At 41.6% G+C, this 24,330-nt stretch overlaps 3 protein-coding genes across 7 annotated transcripts; 1 reads left to right on the forward strand and 2 right to left on the reverse strand.

Annotated features, from left to right (window-relative positions):
* Window positions 1-1,018: 1,018 nt before the first annotated feature.
* On the reverse strand, window positions 1,019-7,782 carry nup43 (nucleoporin 43). 2 transcript variants are annotated; one of them, XM_040125249.1, is made up of 8 exons: window positions 7,694-7,782; window positions 5,090-5,212; window positions 4,623-4,700; window positions 3,906-4,068; window positions 3,656-3,791; window positions 3,363-3,514; window positions 3,093-3,209; window positions 1,019-2,046 (listed from the first exon to the last, which is right to left on the reverse strand). In XM_040125249.1, the coding sequence occupies exons 2-8, from the start codon at window positions 5,162-5,164 to the stop codon at window positions 1,817-1,819; spliced, it is 951 nt and encodes a 316-aa protein (XP_039981183.1). In that variant the 5' UTR covers window positions 5,165-5,212; window positions 7,694-7,782; the 3' UTR covers window positions 1,019-1,816. The 2 variants fall into 2 exon arrangements, with proteins under 2 accessions (XP_039981183.1, XP_039981182.1); XM_040125248.1 differs by lacking the exon at window positions 7,694-7,782 and adding an exon at window positions 6,145-6,633 and having other exon boundaries at window positions 1,020-2,046.
* pcmt (protein-L-isoaspartate (D-aspartate) O-methyltransferase) lies at window positions 7,244-14,200 on the forward strand. Of its 2 annotated transcripts, none has more exons than XM_040125250.1 (8): window positions 7,244-7,436; window positions 10,252-10,356; window positions 10,454-10,485; window positions 10,965-11,069; window positions 11,243-11,363; window positions 12,273-12,358; window positions 12,604-12,773; window positions 13,318-14,200. In XM_040125250.1, exons 1-8 carry the CDS (start codon window positions 7,256-7,258, stop codon window positions 13,328-13,330), a joined length of 813 nt encoding a protein of 270 aa, XP_039981184.1. In that variant the 5' UTR covers window positions 7,244-7,255; the 3' UTR covers window positions 13,331-14,200. The 2 variants fall into 2 exon arrangements, with proteins under 2 accessions (XP_039981184.1, XP_039981185.1); XM_040125251.1 differs by having other exon boundaries at window positions 7,256-7,436; window positions 12,604-12,830.
* Window positions 14,201-14,677: 477 nt separating this feature from the next.
* Window positions 14,678-23,098, reverse strand: lrp11 (low density lipoprotein receptor-related protein 11). Of its 3 annotated transcripts, XM_040125246.1 has the most exons (9): window positions 22,279-23,098; window positions 20,253-20,410; window positions 18,631-18,772; window positions 18,305-18,430; window positions 17,920-18,123; window positions 16,182-16,349; window positions 16,015-16,065; window positions 15,808-15,900; window positions 14,678-15,702 (listed from the first exon to the last, which is right to left on the reverse strand). In XM_040125246.1, the coding sequence occupies exons 1-9, from the start codon at window positions 22,841-22,843 to the stop codon at window positions 15,548-15,550; spliced, it is 1,662 nt and encodes a 553-aa protein (XP_039981180.1). In that variant the 5' UTR covers window positions 22,844-23,098; the 3' UTR covers window positions 14,678-15,547. The 3 variants fall into 3 exon arrangements, with proteins under 3 accessions (XP_039981180.1, XP_039981181.1, XP_039981179.1); XM_040125247.1 differs by lacking the exon at window positions 16,015-16,065; XM_040125245.1 differs by having other exon boundaries at window positions 15,808-16,065.
* Window positions 23,099-24,330: the final 1,232 nt, after the last annotated feature.

Below are 24,330 nucleotides of genomic sequence, written 5' to 3' on the forward strand. Positions count from 1 at the left end.
AGAGAAGCCATCACATGATTTACGTACAAGTACAAGTACAAGTAGAAGTCCCACAGTATGACAACACTATGCTGCAAGTAAAAGTCCTGCATTTAAAGTTCTCATCTAAATATACATCAGGGGATTCAATCTATAGTAATACATCATATTTTATAAGATGATCATGTGTTTTGTATTTAAAACCTAAATAATTAGTAGCCTTGGTTTTCGGATAAATGCAGTGGAGTAAAATTGTGCAATATGTCCCTCCCTAAATGTCTTGGGGTAGGACTATAGTACCGTAAATTGAAAATATTCAAATAAACTACATAAAATTTTACTTGGGTACAGTGCTTGAGTAAATGTACTTAGTTACTCTCCACCAAAAAAACAAACAACGTAACCTTGAAAAACAACTTAACATTATTTCAGAGATAATCTCCTAATAGGTTTGCTGGAGAGAAGCAGATCATTTGGTCCCGATTACAGGTAAAACGGAGAGTGATCAGTTGGTACGTTTCCGGTTTTTTCTAAACGCTAAACTGACACAACCATGCGACCTTGTATTCAGAGGATAGCAGGTGAGCTACACGTGCAAAATGCCAGATATATCTACACACATACATTTCAGCATAAATGAAGAATAAGGCTTCACATAATGAATAAACCAGTAATAAATGTTCATTAAGAAATAGCGGACCTGTGAAGTAAAGCGTTACACGCTGTAATAACATAATTGCTAAGACTCGTCTTTTATTTCACATCTGTTTTATTTGACTAGTTTATTTTTCAGGGATAATGCTCAACGACAGAGAAAAAAAATGAATGAGCCATTTAAAGTAGAAAGCCAATTTTCATCTGTAAAAAATGATGAAATGTTAAAAAGTCGCATTAAAAATAAAATAAAATGACACGCTGTTCATTTGACATAAAAAAAAATCATATATGAAACAACAAATGTGCACAAAGTAGAACAGTACACATTCATAAATAAATATGATATGATAGTTAGGGACAATCCATACTAAAGAGTTAAAAAAAAACAAAAACAAAAAACACACGTGAAGGAAGGAAGGGTTTTAAATTAAAATGGTGCCCCTCAGAAACAACCTAAATCTGTGAGGTTTATGTTTGTTAGATTTCATTGAAGAAAATCATGCTAATCTGAGACACACTGAGCCCTTCACACCGATATCCTGATAACTTTGATTTTAGAAGACAGACCGTAAACGGTAGTGCAGGGATTATAAGGTGAAGCTCAGGGAAACGTGACACAAGTTCCCCGGATGCAACTTCTTCAGCCTTCACTTCATCCCTGAATCATCTTTTCACCCGCACCAGGGTTCACCACTGGTCTGAACTGGTAAGGTAGATTTTACGTTTGCCGTACAACAGCCGTGGTAATTTAAACTCCACATGTAAATATAGTAACAGAACTACAATATTCACCTGTGGTGGCGTTAAAACAAAACAAAACAAAAACTAACCATAATCAACATTGATTTTCTGTATTAAGAAAACAGTTAAGGAACTCGTTCGACATTTGTATAAGGGCTTTTTATTTATTCATTTACAAAATTGTTCTAAATGACATCCATACAAAAAGTACTGCTGAATTGAAATACCTGGCTTGGAATGATTTACAAAAACCTTGACCCATGATGATCCATCAATGAAACCGCAAAACGTGTATGAAACATTTAACAGAAAAATACACAAGTAAAGCCAAAGTGTCACAAGCACACTTTTGAACATACGGTATCCGTGGCTCCCTGTATGCTCACAGCAGACAACAAAACTGCAAAATAAGCATCTTGTCCGGTGCACTAACAACTCTCTAAACTGGGACCTGTCTGTTGACAAAAATAGCCTCTCCGTCAGTCCCACAGACAAGACACTGTCCGAGTACGTCCAAGCTGTTGACCGACAGCGTCTGGCTGGGCAGCATGTGACTCGTCTCCAGACGGCCTTTACTGGAGTCTCCGCTCAGCCAGGCGCTGACGAGGGACTGGTTCCCTCCGGCCGGAGCCATTGCGCTGCGAGAGATCATGCTGCTGTTCCTGCCACCTGGGAACACGATGATAAAACATATCACATTGCAATTTGAGATTGTTAGGATAACTGTACTATTAGTAAGTTGTTGTACAGTTTACTTAGCATGTTGATATGCCTGCTTTTTAAGCTCTTGGTTATCTGTATCACACTAGCTGACGCGGTGTTTTTGTGGTCGCTCTGACAACCAAAAGATAACAGCCAAGGCTGTATGATTAATACATGAAATACAAGTATCCTATGATTCTGACAGAGGCAAATGTTTTTCTAAGGAAGGATTGAGCTGTCTTGTATAACTGTCATGACGGCTCAATCATATGATGTGCTGATACAATTTGGTGACTGGTTTAGGTTTTGGGAGGCTAGAGGTCACAGTTGACAACAGCTAAAATGGAAATACTCAAGTAAGGTACCTTCAAAATGTACTTAGGTACATTCCACCACTCAATTTTTAAATCTGTCAATCCTTAAAACACACATATATTACTTCAGATGATATAACCTTTTAACCCATCTTCTTTCACTAATAAAAACAGCCAACAAATAGATCGGCATTCGGTAGAGCACAAACCGAATATTGACGAAAATGTGGAAAACTGCCCTTTCCTGCAGTGTTCAGGAAAGTGATTAAAAAAAATTCCTGGATCTACCCCTTTAACTAGATCTTAATCAGGTTCTTCCCTGGCCCATGCCCCATCCCTCCACCAAGTTTGGTGCAAATTGGCTCAGTACTTTCTGCGTAATCCTGCTGACAAATAAACAAATCTACAACCACTTCAGCCAAACACCCGTGAAACGATGAGCCCACCTGATAACCACAGTAACGCACCCGTAACTAATACTTACATTATATAGCAAGTGAACATTGTAAGTGTATAATGGTAAAATCTGGCCTCATATCTTCTGGATTATGGAACAAAAAAGCTTTAGCACTACATAATATTTGTGTAGTAAAAGTGCCATTTCTCTGCTGCATCGAGCAGTTGTTTTCTTTGGAAAATAGTATTTGTCATCTCCTTAGTGGTTAAAATCAACAGGAGAGACGTAATATTCTGACTTGCCTTGTAGGAAGGAGGGCATGTCTGAATGTGTGGATGTCTCCCAGTGCAGCAGCGAGCCATCCTCTGAGCATGTGAACAGATGGTCTGGGTTGGTCGGGTGGAAGTGGACCTCCCACACTAAGCAGAAAACCACAAAAACGCTTTCATAAAACAAATCAAAATTTATGGCAAAAAGGGAAATATAAACCGTTCCATATGTAACTTCTTCAAAAATTAACCTGTATGCTTATATCTCGTAAATTAAATCATCTGCCCTCAATAAAATCTTACTTTCAGCAGAGTGCGCCTCCATGAGTGAGAAGGGAGTGTTTCCTTGTCTCACATCCCAGACACAGAGCATGCCGTCCTGGCCTCCTGTGGCCACAATGTGTTGCTGGTTTGGATGTCTGTCCACACAGTGCAGAGGAACTCTATCCCCTGACCTGAGAAGAAAACAACTTGTCAGAACTGCTTATAATCAAAATCACCCAGATATATAACACACTAAGGAAAGAGCAAAACAGAAAAAGTCGACATTTGAAATGTAATTTTTTTTTTTGTGCTTATAACTGAGGAGATCGTACAGGGAGAGAATCTGGGATGGTGAGTTGCTCTGTTGTCTGAAATCCCACAGCTTGAGTTGGCCGATAGAGTTCACTGTCAAAATCTCTGTTGTCCTCAGGTAAGTCACGGCGTGAATCGTGCTGCTGTCTGCATTCTCTAGCGATGATTAAATAGTCCAGTAAAACATGTTAGTTGCATCAGTCAGTGAACTCTTTGTGCATTTTAATGTGATGCGCTGGTCTGGCTGCAGCAGCTTAATCTTTTTCTCACCTATGACTCGAATCACTCCCTCCTGGTCGGCTCTGAAGACGATGATCCTGCCATCTTCGCCAACCGTAACAATCTCGGGGCTGCTGCACACAACACCGGTACAGGGGGCATTGTCACAGGGGTAACGGTGTGCTCTTGCCCAGTGATGAGAAACCGATATTGTCTGCAGTCGAAAAAGAAGAAACAAAGATGATTATCAAACCACAAGTATGTTATATATCCAGTTTGTCCAAAATTCTTTCCCATGAACTACAACATATTTGTGTAGCCATTTCCGGGTCTGATGCTGTTAGTTTAGTCAAAGTTCATTGTCAAATAAGGGTTTGTAAAGCAATAAATAAAATACCTTGTGGGCATGATGCAATTTTCAGTTATGCATAAGTCATTCCCAGCTTTAAAATCAGACTAATAACTTAAGAAATGCAAGATGAGGGTCAGACCACTAGTTTTCCCTTGTCTAAAAGTGGGCTCAGATCCAGGTCAAATGTTGCTCCAATCAGAGTCAAACTTACAGTTTGCAGACTAATGTCAGCAATGCCGTGACATCTTCCACAGAGAGCACCAAATGGAAGCACAAGATATTACATTACTGTCCAGGGTCCGCTGGGAATGGCTGCAGTCTCCATGCATCCACATGTAAAAGGCAGGCTCATCACGGATTGCCCCCAGCATAGACTGGATCTGAGTAAGCACACGGGGCGCGAGTAGAATGTGTACCTGACTGTTTTGGTGGTGGCGGAAGATGGTGACGGCTCCAGTCGAAGATGCTGTGACGATGCGGTCTTGGTCCAGAAACTGTAAAATATTGAGGGACCGAAGGTAAATGAGCTCTCGCGATTTAACTACACAGGGTTATAAGATAAAAAAAGTTTAGCTTATTCATCACAGCGATACGTATTTGGTTACCCAGTCTGTGTCGCATCTATCTCTTTTCATGAAAGATCCCTTTATCCTGGGTCACCAATGTAAAACACTGTGCATTTAAGATTTTCTACTCAACAAATACATTGACAGTGAACAGTTCCTGTTATTGTTTTGTACTTTATATAACAAAGTTGTTTTTTTCCTTTCCACAAGGCCAAGTCTAATGAATTCAGGTCACAATAAACAGCAGAAAGATCCTATAATGTTTATAACTTTGTCTTCGTCATATTAGGTTATTTACACTACATTAGGAGACTTACCTGAAGGTCTAGAACATCTCCATCATGCTTGTGTTCACATAAGAGCTGTGGATCTCCTTCAAATCCGTCCTCCATGCCAGAACTTCCATGATTTCCAATGGACCAGAAGGAAATCTTGTTGTCCTGCAACAGACGCACACTGATTAAAATCCAATTTAGATGCAGTCGTTACACTGACCAAATATCACTAATCAGGCATCAGTGGTGGGAAGTAACTAAGTACTTTTACTAAAGAACTGTACTTAAGTAAAGTTTTGAGATACTTTATTCTTCTCCTCCACTACAATTCTGAGGGAAATATTGTTCTTTTTACTTCACTACATTCATCTGACAGCTAAAGTTAGTTTACATATTAAGATTTTACAAACTAAACAAATTATCAGTTTATGATGAGGAGAGGTAAGAAGCTATACTTACAAAGACATCTCCTAAAAACTCAAGGAAAGACAAATAGAATTACACCAAATAAAAACAATAAAGGACTGACGGACTACTGCAAAATACATTTAAAAAAAAAAGGGAGGGGGGGCAGAAAATTCACATGTATAACAATTATTTCTCATTCCAAATATTCCACAGTCAACACTGAAATTGGGAAGCTACTAGAGTTTGTCTCAGGCACTTCTTAAAAGAAACACAGGTGATGAATGAACGATAAGAAGGTTTAATTCCACAAAACAGCACTTCTTCCCCAGACATTTGCTTGCTTCACTAAGGGAGTGTTATGAGCACCTCTTCCACCACTGTGTGTCAACAGTCTACTTTCTCTCAAGGAACTTACCAGCCACGACTAAGCCAAGTATGCCCTTATGCTGGTTATTAACAGATTTAGTTCAATGTTACCGAGGTCCCTGCATCAAATATAAGATGTGTTCATGCACTGGATGCATGGCGACAGGACACCTTACGGTGCATGACATGTATCAGTTCGCGATTTGACAATTACGACATGAGTGAGGCCGCTAATTTGCGAAATTAAACAAAACTGTGTCATTTTTGTATGAAGTTTGGCGTGAAGTTCATTCATCATAAACATTAACTGTCAACTTGCCCACCTCGTTGTCCCACGAGCCGGTCGCAAAGATATCTGGGTGCTGCAAAGACGAGTACGACACTGGTTTCCATCTCGTTTTGCTGATTTTCTGGGAGACATATTTAGCATTTATACTCTCCATTGAAAAAGAAACAATCTCCCACACTTTAGTTTAAAAAAAAAAACCGTTAGCTGGTATTAGCTTAGCATCCGCGATCAAAACCGAACTGTACGCGCCTGCTACTGCGTACGTAACTACGGTGGTCCAGTGGGCTCAAACGACCAAATCAGCCGACCGTCCTTCTTCTGGGTGTGTTCTGGCGGCAAGGAAATAACGAAATTGTGCATTACCACCAGCATCTCGTAAGAAGTGTAGACTACGACTAATACTATAGTTTTTTTCTCCTTTTTGCGCTAGTCGATCCTGTCAATCTCGCCCCTCCGCATTCACATCGCACCCTACGTTGTCTCTTTAATACGCCCGGGAAACAATCTTCGTGCGGCCTGATCCATCCTGTCAATCTGCTGCAGATATGTCCAGACATTCAGCATTAATTGTGCTGAGAAAAATTATTTTCTGATCATAAACCTTTCCACCTCCATGAGGAAATGACTTCCCCCACGCAGTATGTTTAGGAAAATACGCATGGACGTACAGCAAAAGCAAAGACGACAAAGCTGAATAAAAACGGGGGGGTTATGCATTTTCTATCAAAGCAATGAAAAGTGATCCCAAAGTGTAGCCTACACTGACTTCCGTTGTGCTGACTGTATGAAGAGTTTTGAAGCAATGCAACCGAAACAGTTGATGTGTTGGTTGCATTTTGGATGTGCTGCGCTGCGCTGCACGCTCTATAAAGAGAACTGTGTTTTTGATAACGTGAACTCAGTAAGGGGAAAAATGTGAGTTTAAAAAAAAAAACACACACAACAGGTGTCCCACTCCACCTAGCGGCCGCCGCCCGTGCTCCTGCGGCGAATCTGATTCTGTACTGAGTGAGGAATGTGGCGTTTTCCTGCGCATCAATCTTGGCTGATGCATGAATCTGATCGGACTCGTTATCCTCTAAAATGCCCGCGCTGTGTGCCAGGCTGTGCGTTATAAAGGGCGCCCCGCGGTGAAACATCTCTGGATGTCCGGTGACGTGCCCGCCACTCCGCCGTCTGCTCTGGATGTTGCCAGATTCGTCGGCAAAACCGTCGGCGCAGGCGCGGCACTGACAGCTGCTGTCTACTTACTCCGCAAAGTCTGCTTAATAATGGCCTGGAAATCTGGAGGAGCCAGCCACGCAGAGCTCGTCAACAACCTCCGCAGTGAGTCCAAATGGTTTTTGTAGAGCGGCGGCTCCGACGCCGTCACCGACAGCTCGGCGGAAAAAGGGTTTAGTTCGGGGGGCTGAGGTTGACACACAGGGGCGGTAGCTAGCTAGCTGGTTGCTAAGCTATGTGGTATGTTGTTGTTGACCCAGCGTTACCTCTCTCCACCCCTTTCCCAAACCACGTTTCCCTCGTGGAACAGATGCATGCCTCCGTCGTTGCAAAAATAAATGACCAGCAAACACGCGCATTACCTTTTTATCTTGTATGTGGTCGCAGAATATTTGTGCAGCCCCAGTTCTGCTTTAAGGTTAGCTTACTCTGCTAGCTGTATGTGCGTCATTTGGGACGTTGTAGCTAGCGTTAGCCGCGCTGCTAGGTGCCCTGCCCACATTCATTGATATCTGTCCCTGCACCATTCACTTCAATTTTACCTGAATGACGCCGACAGCTGGACGCGTGAGGCTACTCTCTGTAGTGCCTTTTTTATTTTATTATTTTTTTTTTAGCGGATGACTGAAAATGACAATTTGCTGAGTCACATCGGCCGTCGGTTGTTTATTCAGGCTACAGTGGACACCCCCCCAAAAAAAAAGGAGCAGTGACTCAGTGTGGCATCCTGCTAGAAGGCTATTATCTGGTGCTAAATCCACTGTGATCAATGCCATCAATGCCATCATTGCCACATGGTTTATTCCGCAATCAGATGGTAGTGCATTGTGTGGTAAAAGAGGCAAAGCACTGATCAGACATGTGAGGTTTCTCACTTGCAGATATCAAAAGTATATTCAGTGTGCTGATATCTGTAGACTTGAGTATGTAAGTCCACTTTCAATATAAAATATCTACCAGAGCTATTTATATTCGGTGCAGTCCGGCACGGCACGGCACAGCATTGCAGCAGACAGTTCAGCAGTAAGCATTTTGGTTTGGGAACAAATGATTGATCTTCCTCTATTTGCTTTTAACCAAAAGCAAAAGCACAAATTGCAAATTCATCTCTATTTATTTTCATATCTGTTCTATCTTTCTTGCATGAGGGGAAATTTAAAAAAAAAAAAAAAGATCTGCATAATGAAGTTGAAGCCAGCTCCTCAGCATACAAAGCTCTTCAGTACAGGATAATAAAATGCTGGAAATCAGTAAAAACAGGTAACTTAATGTTTCATTGTAGGGTTAAAACTTATCTTACTTGACCATGGTACAGGTGCTAATAAAACTTCAAATATATTTTTTTTAATTTTTTTTTAGGTGGGCTTTTTTTTGTTTTGTTTGGATTTTCTGCTCCTACTGATTGTGGGAGTTCTTATAAACTGGATTTAAACAGGTCACACACAGGATGCATGCTAATTCACGACTTTGTCATTGTCTCTGTCCTCCTGACTGGTGCTCAGAGCTGGTCTTTTCAGGCAGTAATAGTTCATCCAGTTGTGTTTTCTTTTTAAAACCTCAAATGCCTCATGAGTTTTAAAAGTTCAGCACCCAGTTATTTGTTGGAGGAAAATTAAATGTGCCTTCAAATTGTATACTAAGTAGGTCTACAGCCTAGAAACAGACAATTTTGAATTCTGAGAATAATTTTGGATGAAGAAAACAGCTTGAAATCTTTGTGTATGAGTAATTTTAATTTCAGAAATCACTACTAGTTGTCCATCTGGCAGCTTGTGTGGTTTATTTGTAATGTATCCTAAGGCGGTGTATAACTCTGGGGGTGACGGGAGTCGGTAATGAGAGCAGCGCCGGCTGTCGTTGGCTTTTCCTGCTTTTGGCACCAGCTGCTGCATGAACCTGTTAGGGGGGCTTATTCTGAAGACAGTAATACTACTTTGGGGAGGTTTTTTTAAATTTCTTCCATGACTTGTCTGTAAGCTTTGGCTCTTTTTATATATCTAGATAGATAGATAGATAGATAGATAGATAGATAGATAGATAGATAGATAGATAGATGTGTGTGTGTGTGTATATATTACACACACAGATAGCAGATAGCCCACAATGGTCTCATTGGTCCCGAGGTACAGTATGCGTGGCTTTCTGTAGACAAGTTCATGTCAGTACACATGTGTGGCTCATCTGTTTTTATGCTGTAGTCTTTATTTCATCCTGCATTTCCTCGGATATTCTCAGTTTTTCCATGGTGGGCATATTTTGATTTGCAACTTAATTTTCATTCTGCATGAATTTTCAGATTTTCCACTCCTCTTTGTCTCAGTATTTTCCGCTGATTGCTCCTTGCTTACACTCTGATCAACACAGACTCATACTGTTGATTTTTTTTTTTTTTTTTTTTTTCCCTGAATGTACCATTACCATAGGGGTATGGATAAAATCCTCCATCGGGGTATATATAATTTTATAGCATGTTGTCAGTATAGGTCTTTGTCTGGAAAATCTTTTCTAGAAATGGGTATAATGGGTATAATGGGTATAAAGTAACCAGACAGGAATGTTACAGTTCAAAGGACATCATCACAGTGATGCAGAAATAATAGAAAAATATAAATAAAATAAAAGTTTGCCGTAACAGCAGTCCTGCTCATTGATTTGGAAAATTGCCCACAACGTTCGTGTACACTGAGAGTTATAAAGGCATAGACACCAACTCTGATGGTTGACAAATGCTCACAGTATATGTTGTATTGCACATCCCAAACATACCTATAATTTTGGTAATTGGTTGTGTAATTTGTATATTATTTTTGTCTCTGTGTGATCCTGCTGCAAGATTATGTTACATATTTTTCTTCCTGGTGTTTGGTACTTGTGCATGTTTCTATAATACACAGTGACACATACTCTTTTGCATCTGCAGAAAATGGCATTATTAAATCCGACAAGGTCTATGAAGTCATGCTGGCCACAGACCGAGCCCATTTCTCTAGGTGTAATCCTTACATGGACTCGCCGCAGTCAATAGGTACGTCTGCTCATGTAATCATTCATCAGTCTGAAATCCAAATGCAGTCTGACATCTGAGGGATGAACTAACCAAAAGCCTTTCTTTTAACCAAAAGGTTATCAAGCAACCATCAGCGCCCCACACATGGTATGACTTTAAAGACTCTCAGACATTTCTGCACCCCGTGAATTTTTTTTTGTAACGCTTGCTCCTATTAAATCATTCAGTAGATAAAGAGAAGCAGTCAGAAAAATGTTCCACAGCATCTTCCTTTTTTTTTTTTTTTTTTTAATATTCAAAATATATCCTAATCGCTTATTTTTAGTGGTTTACAATGACAGTTAACCAAATCTAAGCAATTTATATGGATTTGAAATGATTGCTGGCAGGTTAGCTTCATGTCAGAAAGTGTGAGCAAACTGAAAGATGCTTAGAACTCATAGCTGTGTGATGCTAACAGACACAGAAAGGGACAAGTCGTGATGTTTGTCAGCTTGTCAGCTAGCTTCACCCCCTGTATGTCCTGAGTGGGCTGTACCTTGTCATAGTCGGCGTTAGGTGCAATATGAATGCTGACTGATGGGTTGTAATGCAGTTTCCTTGTTGACGCACCCCCCTCCACCCAGCACGCCTACGCCCTGGAGCTCCTACACGACCAGCTCTACGAGGGGGCCAAAGCTCTGGACGTCGGCTCCGGGAGTGGAATCCTGTCCGTCTGCTTCGCACGAATGGTGAGCCACACACGTGACGGGTAAACACATGCAACTTCTCTTCGGTGGCTTTCTGATGCATTACACTGATCATTTAATTAGCTTGCCAACCAATCGAAATAAAATGAGATTTAAAAAAAAATGTGTCTCTTTGTGTATGACCCGAGTGCCTTGCCTCCCTCCACGCTTTACAGGTAGGTCCTAAAGGGAAAGTTATAGGAATTGATCACATCAAAGAGCTGGTAGACGATTCTATAAACAATGTGAAGAAAGATGACCCCAGTTTGATAACATCGGGCCGAGTCAAGCTAATAGGTAAGATGTCATTGATGAAAGATTACAGGCATTTAGTGCATTCCTTTGTTCTGTTGTCAAACGTTTTTAGAAATCGCGTGAATGGCGCACATTGTAGCTGCCTTTTAACACAAGGGACAGTGTAATGCTAGTTAGACCTCGCTGTCCTCTCAGTGGGGAACTAAACGTACTACTGTGCGTTCTGCTCAGTAGATTGGGGGGGTTGGAAACTTTTTGTGTTTGGGACACATTGTTAGCGTGGGCGGGCAGAAAACTGCCTGCTTGGATTATGTATTTTGTTTTACAACTTGACTTTTAGTCAAGAAAATAAAGTCCAATTTCCCATTGATTTGAGTGGAATTACCAAACGTTTTCTGGGTACTGCTGCGTACACTGTATGTAATTTGAAAGATTACTCCCAGCAGCACAATAAAATACAACGCAACAGAGTAACACGCACAAAGAGATTTTCAGCAGACCGAAAAGGTGTAGGCCGACGCGTCAGCTTCTTGCGCCTACGTTTCTACGATACACAACCTATTTGGTGTCAAAGAGTAACATCAGAAGGAGAGTCGCTGTGGTGTCTTTGTCAGAGGTCCGACTAAGTAGGCTGTTTTTAAAAGACATCTTTTGTAGAGTTGTGAGATGTGTTGGCATACTTAATCTGTTATAAAGAACTAGATACCACCCTAAAAATATTTGTCACATTACTGAGGTGTAATAGTGGTGAGTATATGTCTTTGAGACATTTCTTGGTCTAAATAATGAATGAGCAGAAAACCGAAGGGATAGATTCGTCAGTAATGGAAAGTATAGGCTAAGATAAGCATCGCAGTCGTGTTTCAATGTTCAACTGACAACACGATGAGGATATCCATCCATGAGGTGTTGCTGGCAGCCTGTAGGTTATATCCTGTGTCTGTGTTTCAGTGGGAGACGGGCGAATGGGCTACGCCGAGGAGGCGCCTTATGATGCTATCCATGTCGGCGCAGCGGCACCCACCGTCCCCCAAGCCGTGAGTCTCTCTGAATACTTTGAAAGCTGCTGATCAAGGGCACATTCTTCCAGCTCACTTCAAAACAAGCAGTGAACATAACTTAGAGAAATCCCCAAATTACTTGCAGTTCCGACTTCGGACAACACAGCTTTTGTACTGGCTTGATATAGCAATGCTGCAACGTTTTTCTCAGCCATCCCGGTCCCTTTGTATCTCCATGCTCTCGACTCACCACATTTTACCTTTTTTTTTTTCTCTCCCAGCTCCTGGACCAGTTGAAGCCCGGCGGCCGGCTGATTCTTCCCGTCGGCCCGGCGGGAGGAAACCAGATGTTGGAGCAGTACGACAAGATGGAGGACGGCAGCACCAAAATGAAACCCTTGATGGGGGTGATTTATGTGCCTTTAACAGACAGAGACAAGCAGTGGTCCAGGTGGAAGTGACTTCCTTCTCCCCCTCCTCCCCCTCTCTCCTTCTCACAGTGGCAAAGGTGAAATGGTGTGGCTTGGAGCAGGCAATGGATCACAAGGGGCTGCATTTTGCTGCTTGTTGACATTTTTTGCTTCTTCCATACCATACCAACTAGCTGCACGTTTCCTTCATCTTTTTTTAACACAATAGTCCAAAATTGGTTCAACGAAACCCCGTCTGACTACTGAAATTTCAAGTCATAGTCTTTTTGGAACCCAAATAATAAACTGATCTAGTAGCGGTGTGAAGACGTACGTGTGGTTTTCAGAGCATGGCTACTTAATTTGGGCGCTCACAAGGTCTGGGCACCCTTTGATCTTCTACTCTGTGAGATGTAGAAAACAAAAACCTGTAACTGTTTGGATTTTAATGTGACAAAATATCTTAATGTTTTGCATGTTGTTCTATCTCCTTGTGTTTTGCATGACGGGAGGACGGTTGCATTTCTTGCGTGCTGCTCTTCTTTTCCTCTTTTGTAACATTTGACTTGTTTTTGTTTCTCGCAGGGATGAACTTTGAAGAGGAAGACCGTCCATAATCCACCGTTAAGTTTGAACCTGGAGAAAGTTTGGATGGGGTCAAACAGCCCTTGAGATTTTGTTCAAAGCATAACAAAACATGCTTTTTTTTTTTTTTTTTTTTGTTTAAGTCTAACGATGGACTAGAGTATCACATTCATGACAGCCCAGAAAGGCTGGGAAGAGACTGCTTGAAGCTCAGCAAAGAAATATTTGGGGAGGGCGTTTTGTTTTCCTTTTCAGGCCTGCATCTTTTTGGTTATGTATTATTTTTAACTGCTGGATTTTAGGTTTTTTGTTTTTTTGTTTTTTTTTATTGTTGTTTTTTTTTGCAGTTTCATCATCTGAATTGCAATCAGCTATTTTTAGAGTATTACATTTCAGCAGCATCGGGGCTGAATGTAGGAGGAACGCCGGACAACGATGAGGAAAGCCTGAGAGTTTTAGATAATTCACTTAGCTACTGTGTGTGTGTGGGTGTGGGTGTGTGTGGGTCATCTAACCGTAGACTTATCTGCTAACATATGAGCTTTCTTCCCCCTTGCGAGCAGTACTAGGAACACACACACACACACAGGCAAAACAGTGGCTGATGTAACCCACACATCCTGTTTGATGTGCAGCACTCTTTGTCATTCTACACATAGAATAAGCAAACGCATTGGATCACACTCAGCATAACTCCAAAGAGAGCGGCGCACTAATAACACCCGACACACGTGCACATACAGGGCTGTGCTTTCCACTTGGTGATGTGTTGCTTTCTGCCGCTGGTTTTCCATTAACAATTTGTGCAGGCTCTTCTAGTGACTGATGAAAAATGGGATAGTCACTGCTTTGCCAAAATAAACTCCAACAATATAAAGCAAAATGAATGTCTGTTTTTTGGAGGGGAACAAAACAAAAAAACTACATGAAATCAAAAAAAGCACATTTTATTTTGGGTGATCTAAGTGATGGATGATATTTGGCTTGGCATATGAAAATAAAGGGATGCTTATGGTTTTGTCTGCCTTTTATTGCTGAATCTTTTGTGTGGAGGCAGGAACATAAAAGTCTTACTGAGATCACGAGCCCAGATTCCCTCAGCGCAACCCCACGCTCCTAAGAAATGTGTGGCTAGTCACCAAAAACAGTTTGCAAAGTCTTCGATTTTTATTTTTTTTTTTTTAATTTTGTAAACTCTGCTTTCATATAATGTCTGGAGAATAATGTGAAGAATAGGCAAATTTAAAGACAGTGACTCTAAAAATATAAAGCTCAGCCTTGAAAACCTCTCAGCCTTCAGAATCCTCATGTTCATAGAAAAGACAGAGGCAATGACTTCACTGTCCTCAATGGCAGTTTAATAATGGGTTTAAAATGTGTGTAAAGGTGAAGTCTTACATTTTTGTGAATCATCTGTCAACAGATCACACCAGCATTTTCTGATATGTAATAAACTTTAATATCTCACATGAAAGACAGCACTTATAGGGAATACATCTGCGCAAATACAATTACATACTCCACTAATGTTTGCTCGATAAAGAAAAATTTGCAACAGACTCAGGCAGGAGTGGGGTATGACAGACTGAAACGACTATGGCTTTATTATTCTGGGATACTTAGAGAATAATTTTAAGAACAGGCACTCCAGAGTATTACATTTCTGCCCTCAGTTCAGCTTCACTCCGGTACACTCTACAGCACAAATACGGTATATCAGTGCCATCCAGTGGCAGAAATACAGCATATTCTCACGCAGCACAAGTCAGGAAAATGAACGAAAATAAAAATATCAAAATAACCAAATTGAGGAATAAAAATTATTTTAATAAAACAGACAAAAGCCTCTGATACATATCCCAGAAGTCACTGGGGGGAATATTGACAGCAATATATCAGCATCGAAGTAGGAATATTGATATTTCATCATTGATTAAGAATCAGATTTTCTCAAGACAACATAAGTATGAACTCACAAGCATCTGACTAAATGTCACTGGTTTTGACGGCAGCATCTATCAGCAGCAGATTTACCAGTTGGGGGGTGTTTAGAAACATCTGTGACAGCAGAAGGTTGAGATGTGTCCGGCCTGCAGTGGGGACAAATTAGAGACAAGAAATACGGAGTGCAAATCTAAAAAGTCCTGGCTCAGGCTCTGGTGATGACACCCTCGACGATTCTCTTCGTCAGATCTCTGCGTTCTTGTATTTGCTGCATCTGGTTGATCCTCTAGAGGTACATGCCGTTGATGAGGTAATCTGACTCCTCTGTGGTGAGAGGTCGGGCTTTCTTCAGCTTGTGACGAACAAGCCTGAGACGACAGCCGATCATGAGCAGCAGCAGAGCGGTGATGATTAGTCCGAGAGCCAGAGGAAGGATTGCACCTGGAGGAGGAGGAAACAGGCCGAGACAGACACTTAGAGCGGCACATTACGTATAAAGAGAGAAAGGAACAAGAGCTGGACAGACACACAAACATTGGGTCTTACCTGACTCTGGGACTGGATGCCCTCCCATCGCTGGAAATCGTTTCACCACAGGGACATTGCTCTCTGCTTGGCTCTGGGAGACTTTAGGGGCAGCTATGACAAAAGTACAAATACAGCTTAGTTTATGGAGCAGTAAACTGTTAACACTAAGATACTGATGTGGCTTTAAGGCTTTTTTTTGTAAGTTTTTAAAAAAAATAAATGGACCTATCTCTGTCTGTTTGGTGACAGGAGGCGCCATGGTTGCTGGTTTGAAAGCTGGACCAAAAAGATGTTTACGTTATTTGTAAAATGTATAAAATATTTTATGTTGCAGTTAAAAAATTAGGGTAAAAAAGAAAAGAAAAGAAAAGGACGAAAAGTAAAATTCTCACTTTTTTGTATACATTCACTGACACAGTCGGATTCCTGGAGGAAGTTGTTATGGTTGCCCTGGCAACCACCATACAGAAAGTGTTTGCACTCTCCTGCGTGTCGGTCGTAGTACCAGCGTGGGAAGGTGCCTTTACAAGGTCCTACGACTGGAGCTGCAGCACATGGATCTACAGGAACAGAGAAAGAGAGCCAGAAACAATTAACTCGTTTTACGTTTGACACTGGGAAATGACTCCCTTGCAGCGAGTGGCTCGTGTAGTGCAGTGGTTCCCTGTCTTACCCCTACAGCCCGATCACTGATACCACCTATCATTTTCCAAACGTGCTCATTTGAACTGCTCTTCAACCGCACGTTATTACACAGTACTGATTTTATAGAGGAGGTTTTTTTATTTTTTAATTACTTTGTTTTAAATGCAACGAGTGGTCACAGCAAAAACTGATTTGATTTAGTTTTTTTCATTTACTGCACTTAGCAAGATGTTAACATAAATAAAAATTACATTCTGACATTATTTTTGAAAATATCCTCACTTGACTTTCAGTGAATAAAACTTTTGCACAGTACTGCTGTATATTTACCAAATTGAATTTTATAAAAAATCTGTTGAGCTACTCCACAATCTTTCCAGACTCCCTGGCAACTGCAAAGGCACCCCCCTTGTGTACAAGCACTCCTGAATGGGGATCACTGGTGAAGTGTAGCTCTGAAACAATTAGTGGACTTAGAGTTTAGTTAATTGCAAAAATGTTATTCTACAACAATTTCGGTAAATGATTAGTCATTCAAGTGATTTATCAAACAAAAAAAGCCGAACATTCAGAGATTCCAGCTTCTCAAATGCGAGAATTTACTGGTTTTCTCTGTTTGATAGTATTGGAAATTAAAAATGCTTGTTTGTTGGGCTGCTGATTAGGAAAAAAAAAACAAGGCATATGAGGTATCATCTTAGGTTCTGGGGAATTGGGATGGATATTATTAACCATTTTCTGAAAAAAAAAGAGAGATTAATTACTGATAAAAATAATTGTTAATTTCAGAGATAGAATATTACCCACATTACCCACAACCAACAGAGCACACATTAGACAACAATGTACAAAATATTTCTGGTTCTCTTCCCTTTGACTTCTCCTCTCTTGTCTTAACTATGAAGTCTCATCTAAGATTGCCAAGTGTGTGGACATGGGACTGAGCATTTGCGAAATGAAGAAAAGACTCCTGAGAATACACCTCACCCCAGTAATACCTATACTAAAATAGCAATGGGGGAACAAGCCCTTTTAGTCAGTCTCAGCCTGATTCGGGGATCAGATGACGGAGGGGACAGAGGTGCTTTGTTCCAGCACCCAGAGAGTATCCGGGACAGAGCTGCTTTCCCAGGGACTGCAGAGTGGCCCTGTGGCTTTGCCAGCATTTTTCGGCTCAGTGCAATGACTCAGTGGCTGCCTATGAGGCCTCCATCTGCTTCTCTGTCCAGACACGCCCTAAAACCATGTCTGCCTCTTTACAAAGGGATAATGCACTAATGACATGGCGATGGAGGATCATATTGTTAAGCTCATTTGAACACGTACACCTAAAGTAAAAGAAATACTGGCGGATTCCCATCCAACCATGTATTACCACTCTACTATGTTTTGTGTTATCATGCAGAGCAACATGTTCCGGCAGTTATTTGAGATAAAATGTTACAGAGTGTGAATGAAGCGCTTTTAACACAAACGAAACCTTACCTTGACTGGCTGAAGCCTTCTGTTGACCGGGACTTTGTGGAAGAGCAGTCTCGCTCCTTTCCTGAGATGGTATGCTGCTCTCCATGGTCTTCCTGGGCCCAGTCTGGAGCACGGAGCCACCCTCAGCCTCCTCTGTCTGGGCTCCAGGCCGATGAGGGCTGGGCAGGTCGTCAGTGTGGGTCACTGACTTCCTGCTGCTGTCAACTAACGAAATCACAGAAAATCCAAGGAAGGGTGAGGAGGTCTGTATGCTTCGGCAAATTTTTTCTTCATTCTTGCCCATTACACCAATACGCTTTAACTGAGCCCGATGAGACAAGAGATTAAAAAAAGACTGTGCTTCCACCATCAAGTCATGTTTTTCTGGACAATAACTGTCTCTTACAGTTTGGGCAGAAGTCTTCATCAGAGCGGTCTGGACAGTGTTGCTTCCCATCACAGGCGTAGGTGATGTCAATGCAGCAACCGTCATCGCACTTGAACTGGTAGTTTGAACAGTGACCTGTGCACACTGCGGACACAAAAGAATAACTAGACATCTGGCAAAAGTCTTGCACCGTTACCACAAAAAAAAAAAAAAACAGCTTCAGGAACACCTTAATTTGGACTTGAATGACTATGAACCTTGAACCTAAGGGAGAATCAGTACATCGTAGAGGAGCTAAGAGCAGAAACACACAAGACAGATACACGTATTAGTGAGTACATCACCTTCTGCCTGGTGTTTTGGTGCCAGCACAGTGACAGAGACGTTGTCGGAGCTCTTCTGGCCTGCTGTGTCGGTGACTGTCATCTGGAAGGTGTACACACCCTCCTGGAGACCACTAACCTTCAATAGCCCTGGATGGGTCGCCTTCAACACACATACAAAAAAAGTCTAAGGATGGGCAACAGTTCTGGTATCGGATTTGAATAAACCGTACGAGCGCAGGCTCTGTAGAGGCTTTTAGAGATTTCTAAAAGCCTCTAAAGTTTCTCTTGAACGTGTGAGCAGAGTTTAGGGGTAGGCTACAAAATCTGATTCCAGCATCATTCCTTTTTAAAACCTAGCTGACTTGTGAAAAATGTTTACAAACCGCTTTGGTCAATCCGAACAAAGCAGAAAAACACCCATTTGCCCTGTTACATGCCCCCACTAGTATTCAGTCATGCAGATACTTTAGTTTGCAGAGTTTTTTGCCAAGCTTTATCCTCTTGCAAGACATCTGTCCCCGACCCAATTCAGTGGAGGGAGCATTCATTTTCTTTGTGATTCTCAATGTATTAAAAAAATTACATCTGTGGACACCCTGGTAGCCCTGGGGGTTGGGGCGCTGACCATGAACTGCAACATCCCCAGTCTGGCTGGAAACATTTGTTGCATGTCGTCCCCCTAGTTCTCTCTCTCTCCCCTCATTTCCTGTCATCTTTCTATTGTTTGATTAATAAAGGCATAAAATGCATAACAAATATATATGCATGATTAAAAACTTTTGCTTGGAATATGAGATGAAATGCTCAATTCAGTCGAGAGATTGTTTAATGAAAAAAAAAACTTGACAGGTAAAGTTCAAGTACATAGTTGATAAATCAAAATGCTTCATCATATTGATGCCGAAAAACATCTGATATCTGATATCAACATCTGATATTGCCATAAAACAGTCCAGATCACTGATTTACAACATTGTCCACAATTGCCTAATACCCCTTGCGGTGATAAAGGGATAGTTACGGTATGGCAGTCTGAAGTCTCTGACAGCAGACAAATTTGGCAGTATACATTGTCATATCATCCACCCCTATTCTAAAGAGCCGACAGCAACATATCTTTCCACAAACAATGCCTCGGTTACGCAGGATAATCAACAGGCCGTGCTCGCGAGGCATGAAAGTGTGAGTATTTATATTAAAAACACAACATGTTGTGTTGGAAGCGTCCCACGTTGCCTCTAGGGCTATGACTAAAGGGCAGGCTCCAACATTGCTGCTGTCTTTGGGGAGGTTTGGGTGTAATAAACTTTTATCTCTGTCGTTACAGCAAGGTATTATGGCGCTCTGTCGACATAACTAATGCAAACACACAACTGCGATTTGACTCTAATTCCTGTGGTTATTCATTCTGCAAATGGAAATGTTAGAACTATCTGACCCCAAAATGAGAAAAGACCTCTAGCTTTCTTTTTTTGCAACATTTACATTAAATTCGATTAAGTGGAACAGGCTAGAGCCAAGCCACTGCCAGAGTTACAGGCTTTCTCTCTCACATGGAGCACCCAAATTAGACTGCATATGGTCACTATGCTGCAAGATGGCTTGGCTGTTAGCATTTACTATATAAAGTGAACTCTGACCTTCATATTGATGGCTGTGTCCCCTTTAACAAGGGTCCATTCATAGTGACTGATCCCATGGTCGTCCACACTGTCCCGGCCATCCAGGACGGCCCAGTCTGTGGGCAGCTGGATCACCACATCTTGCCCAGCGTCACTGCGAGGAGGCTCATCCACGTCTGCAAAGAACAAAAACCACGGTCATATGGAAGGTGTGTTCTACACACCTACTTTATTTCAGATTTACTCATTTTTTGTCACTTTGCATATTAATGATTGCTTTATTCCACAGTGGATTAAGACATAAAAGGTGTTCCTATTGCTGTACTGTGGTCAGATTATTAAAGGATAGAGCATTTGATTAAAAGATTGTACTTATTTAGGACTGCAACTATGGATTATTTTCAGCGTTGATTAATTTGCCGATTATTTTCTTGACTCATTGTTTGGTCTATAAATCATCAGAAAATAGTGAAAAATGCCTGCTAAAATTTCCTAAATCCAAATATGGCGTCTTCAGGCGTCTCGTTTTGTCTGACTAACAATCCAAAACCCAAACGTAGAAGGAGATAAAACAGAAAAGAGCACAGAGTAATCACACTGAGAAGCTGAATCAAGACAATGTATGGTATTTTTACTTGAAAAATGTCTTAAACGATTATTCGATTATCAAAACAGTAGGCAATTATTAATTATCTAACTGTTTCAGCTCTATACTTTAACAGTTTCTTGTAACTGCACTAGAGTGTCCATGGAAATCACCTGTATATAAACAGAAGAGATAACTGTTGTCATAAAAACACCTGCTGCTGGTCTCAGTGTCCTGATCTAATTTTGCAAAACCAGAACCTGAAAGGCAAATCATTAACCCACCCTGCCTGCTTTATCAAGAGAAGCAGCAGCTTCTAGTAGCTGACCCTAACGTGCTGAGACCTATGGAACTACTAGGAAGCTCATGTAAAACCTCATACACTGTATTGAAACAATCCATCCCTTTTAGTGGGGAAATTAAAGTGAGACTGCAGTAAATGGGCTGAAAAACTGCCACAATTGTAAAAGGGCGCTGAACAGGAACTGCAACATTCCCAGTCTGGCTGGAAACATTTGTTGCATGTCGTCCCCCCAGGTCAAAAGAACTCATAATGAATGATAAAGTTTTCTTAAACCTAATAAACTTTTATGTACCAACCTTTTTCCAGACCTTAAGGGAAAGGAAATTCTGGGACCTTAGTTTATACCCCACCCTCCTCATGTCTGTTATCGCATAAGCCTCTCCAGTATGTCCTTGCACAGTAAATAAAGGTATATCAGTGACCGACCCAAGAATAGAGTTGACTTACAAGTCCTGGAATACAAAGCACCACATTACAATTCCTCACTTTTTCACTGCTTTTTTTGTTTACTGTATAAGAAGAATAGCATGCTAATGACTGATTAAGTTACGTTCCAGTAACCACCGTGAGTCACAACAAATGTCATCACCATAAGCAGTTTACTGGTGTGCTTGTTCGTCATTTATTTTTCCTTCAAAAATAAATGTCAAGTCTTTTTTTTTTTCTGTAAATTTGCAAGTTAGTTTAGCAGAAAAAAAAAAAAAAAAGAAAGCTTCATATGACATTTGAAAATTCTCCTTACTTAGCTGTATTTTAATTTGACCACCAGTGGTTGGGTTTTGATTAATGAACCACTGGGTAAAATGTCACAAATAGCAAGGTAACCATATTAAATCCTTTACTATGTGCCCATTATAAAAATGGCAGAGTTCTTCATTTGTTCAGCAGTGGAAATGTGTTGTTGCGTTGTTGTTAGTTATAATTAACAACAAGTAAATAGCTACACAGAATGTGTTTACCTGGTTACTAAACACTTAATCTCTAGGTAAGTAAGAGAGTAAGTGAACCATACAGCAACTCGTTAACTGCAAGGGCAACATCTTAACATACGGATGAACAGTAGGTTATGTATTCACACATAAGGATCAAAATATGGGCTAATCGTGTTATTATTCTGGGTATCAGGGTATAGGTTGTGTACCAGGATCTCCCACCTTGTGTATCATCCCCATCGGGGAGCCCTTCCCCGGACCTCCTGGCTGAACCGCTGGGTGAAACAGGGAGGTGTCCCTGCGTTGTGTTGGGAGTCCGGCTGTATGTGGTGAAGCCTTGCTGTGGAGCGAAGGAGCAGACATTTTTATTCCTGTAGGTGCAGCTGAACAGGTAGCAGCTGAGGCTGTCCCCGGGCTGCCTCAGGTCCTCCTGGACCACCACCACGGTGCAGTGAGGCTGCGAGCAGCAGGCGTGCAGGCAGTCCTTCCAGGTGTACACCCTCTCCGGGGCCAGCAGGAAGGTGGCCCCCTGCTCGATAGAGGCCTTGGACCGGATGATGCGCTCCCCGACGGCGTTGAAGTCGCCCACGCAGGAGTCAATCACATCCCCTACCCTGTACGTCTGGTCCTGCTGGAGCTTCTTGTGGAACTCCTCAAAGAGCTCCTCCACCCCCGACATTTTAGACTTTTGGTCCGATATCGGAGAGGACCGAGCGTCGGTACGTCGGACCGCGGACAGCAGCACAACACAAGTGAGCAGCAGCCGGGGATGCTGAAGCAGAGCCATGTTGTTCACGCAGCTAAACGGCGTCTCCCTCTGCCTCTGGCTGGTCTCCGACGCATGAGGGTCCCTGACGGCGAAAGACGGCCGTCCTACATGAAAAATATCCCCGGAATTCTAATGTACAAAGCAACCACCACAATATTTTACATAACAATCGTTTCTAGATCACGAGCCGAGGGGGTAACGGCTCTGCCGCGTGACGATGCTGAAATGTGCCGTTGTCATGGTGAGGGGGGAGAACGGCCGCGCGACCGGAACGTTTCGCCTGCTCGTCAGCACCCGCCGACGTCACCGCGGTGAGTAAATGGGGCAGGCAGGAAGTAGCACACCTGTACCTGACGAAACCTCGCAAGGCAAGGGGAAGGAGACGCAAATCAAAGGTTTATTCACGAGTGCCCGTTTACAGTAGTATTCCGGGGGAAGCAACCCAGGCCAAAGATGTCATTCTGTACCACGAAAGCGACCAAGAAGCTCAAGGGACAACACTACTAGTCCTACTGGGTGATTTTCCTATTCAGGGGTCGAAATTCGCTAAATGTCACCCCTCTGCTGAACTGTTCATTACCGAGTCCGTTAAACGTATTAATAACACGTCTATGTCTGCTCCAGTAGGTGTTTAAACAGCTTTAATGCACATTGCTTTTTTTTATTATTATTTCTTATTATTTTATTCTTCACTTTCTCTATACTTCAGTGTCTTAATGTATATTAATGTATGACCTTTGCATATTTAGACTTTCTGTGCTTTACTGATGCAAGCCTTACTTACTTTACTATTTTAAAAAAAATGATAAAATGAATGTCCGATAGTAGTTGTCCTGTCACCCTTGTTATGAGTGACAATGGTCTGAATAAACTTCCTATAAAAAAAAAAATTTAAAAAAAGGCACACCTGTGACTCTCTCTCTCTCTCTCTCTCTCTCTCTCCACTGGTGTTTGTTTGCCTAAAAGGCCCATTATCGCCTACAGCCCTTTGAACAGCACTGTGCAACACGCAAAGGGAGACCAGGAATGAGAGCAACCCTTTTAATCACTCTAGCTTTTACATAATATTTGTCCAGTTTACCTGTGCTGTAGCCATGAAGCCTCTTATGTAAGCACCGCTGACGTAAAAACTACAGCACTTGTTCAGAAAAGTTGTGGAATAAAAACTAAGATGGAAATATCACGTCTTTGGCGGTTTTTACATCTTTGCTAATCAGCTTGTTCTGTGTCACTTACGGACACAATCTTGCCATAGCACAGCAACGTCTAGGTTTTTTTTTCTGGCCCGTATACATACAAATTTCTAGTGAACCTTAAGATGACCTCAGCTGACTGCAAAACCTTTTTAGTGTCGACATAAATAGAATAAAGGCAACATCACTTTTCACTTTTGAAAAACAAAACAAAAATACACCATGATCATTTATGGAATGAAAATGGAAACCTTATCGCTATAAACCTTTGAACCAATTTTTAATTTCACGTTTAATAGCAAATGGGCCTGC

The sequence above is a fragment of the Xiphias gladius genome, chromosome 4 (genome assembly GCF_016859285.1).
Source record: "Xiphias gladius isolate SHS-SW01 ecotype Sanya breed wild chromosome 4, ASM1685928v1, whole genome shotgun sequence".
In the NCBI taxonomy this organism is placed as follows: Eukaryota; Metazoa; Chordata; class Actinopteri; order Istiophoriformes; family Xiphiidae; genus Xiphias; species Xiphias gladius.

Excerpts from the sequence above, each read along its gene's own strand:
- nup43 (XM_040125248.1), bottom strand. The coding sequence starts at position 6,264 with ATGGAGAGTATAAATGCTAAATATGTCTCCCAGAAAATCAGCAAAACG. Across the intron at positions 4,069-4,622 it reads GCCACCACCAAAACAGTCAG|ACAATATCGGTTTCTCATCA; the intron begins GTACACATTCTA and ends TTTCGACTGCAG. Across the intron at positions 3,210-3,362 it reads GGAGGCGCACTCTGCTGAAA|TGTGGGAGGTCCACTTCCAC; the intron begins GTAAGATTTTAT and ends TTTTCTGCTTAG.
- pcmt (XM_040125250.1), top strand. The coding sequence starts at position 7,256 with ATGTCCGGTGACGTGCCCGCCACTCCGCCGTCTGCTCTGGATGTTGCC. Across the intron at positions 10,486-10,964 it reads CCATCAGCGCCCCACACATG|CACGCCTACGCCCTGGAGCT; the intron begins GTATGACTTTAA and ends CCCTCCACCCAG. Across the intron at positions 12,359-12,603 it reads CACCCACCGTCCCCCAAGCC|CTCCTGGACCAGTTGAAGCC; the intron begins GTGAGTCTCTCT and ends TTTCTCTCCCAG.
- lrp11 (XM_040125245.1), bottom strand. The coding sequence starts at position 22,843 with ATGGCTCTGCTTCAGCATCCCCGGCTGCTGCTCACTTGTGTTGTGCTG. Across the intron at positions 16,350-17,919 it reads GAAGGCTTCAGCCAGTCAAG|ATCCATGTGCTGCAGCTCCA; the intron begins GTAAGGTTTCGT and ends CTGTTCCTGTAG. Across the intron at positions 15,703-15,807 it reads GCATCCAGTCCCAGAGTCAG|GTGCAATCCTTCCTCTGGCT; the intron begins GTAAGACCCAAT and ends CTCCTCCTCCAG.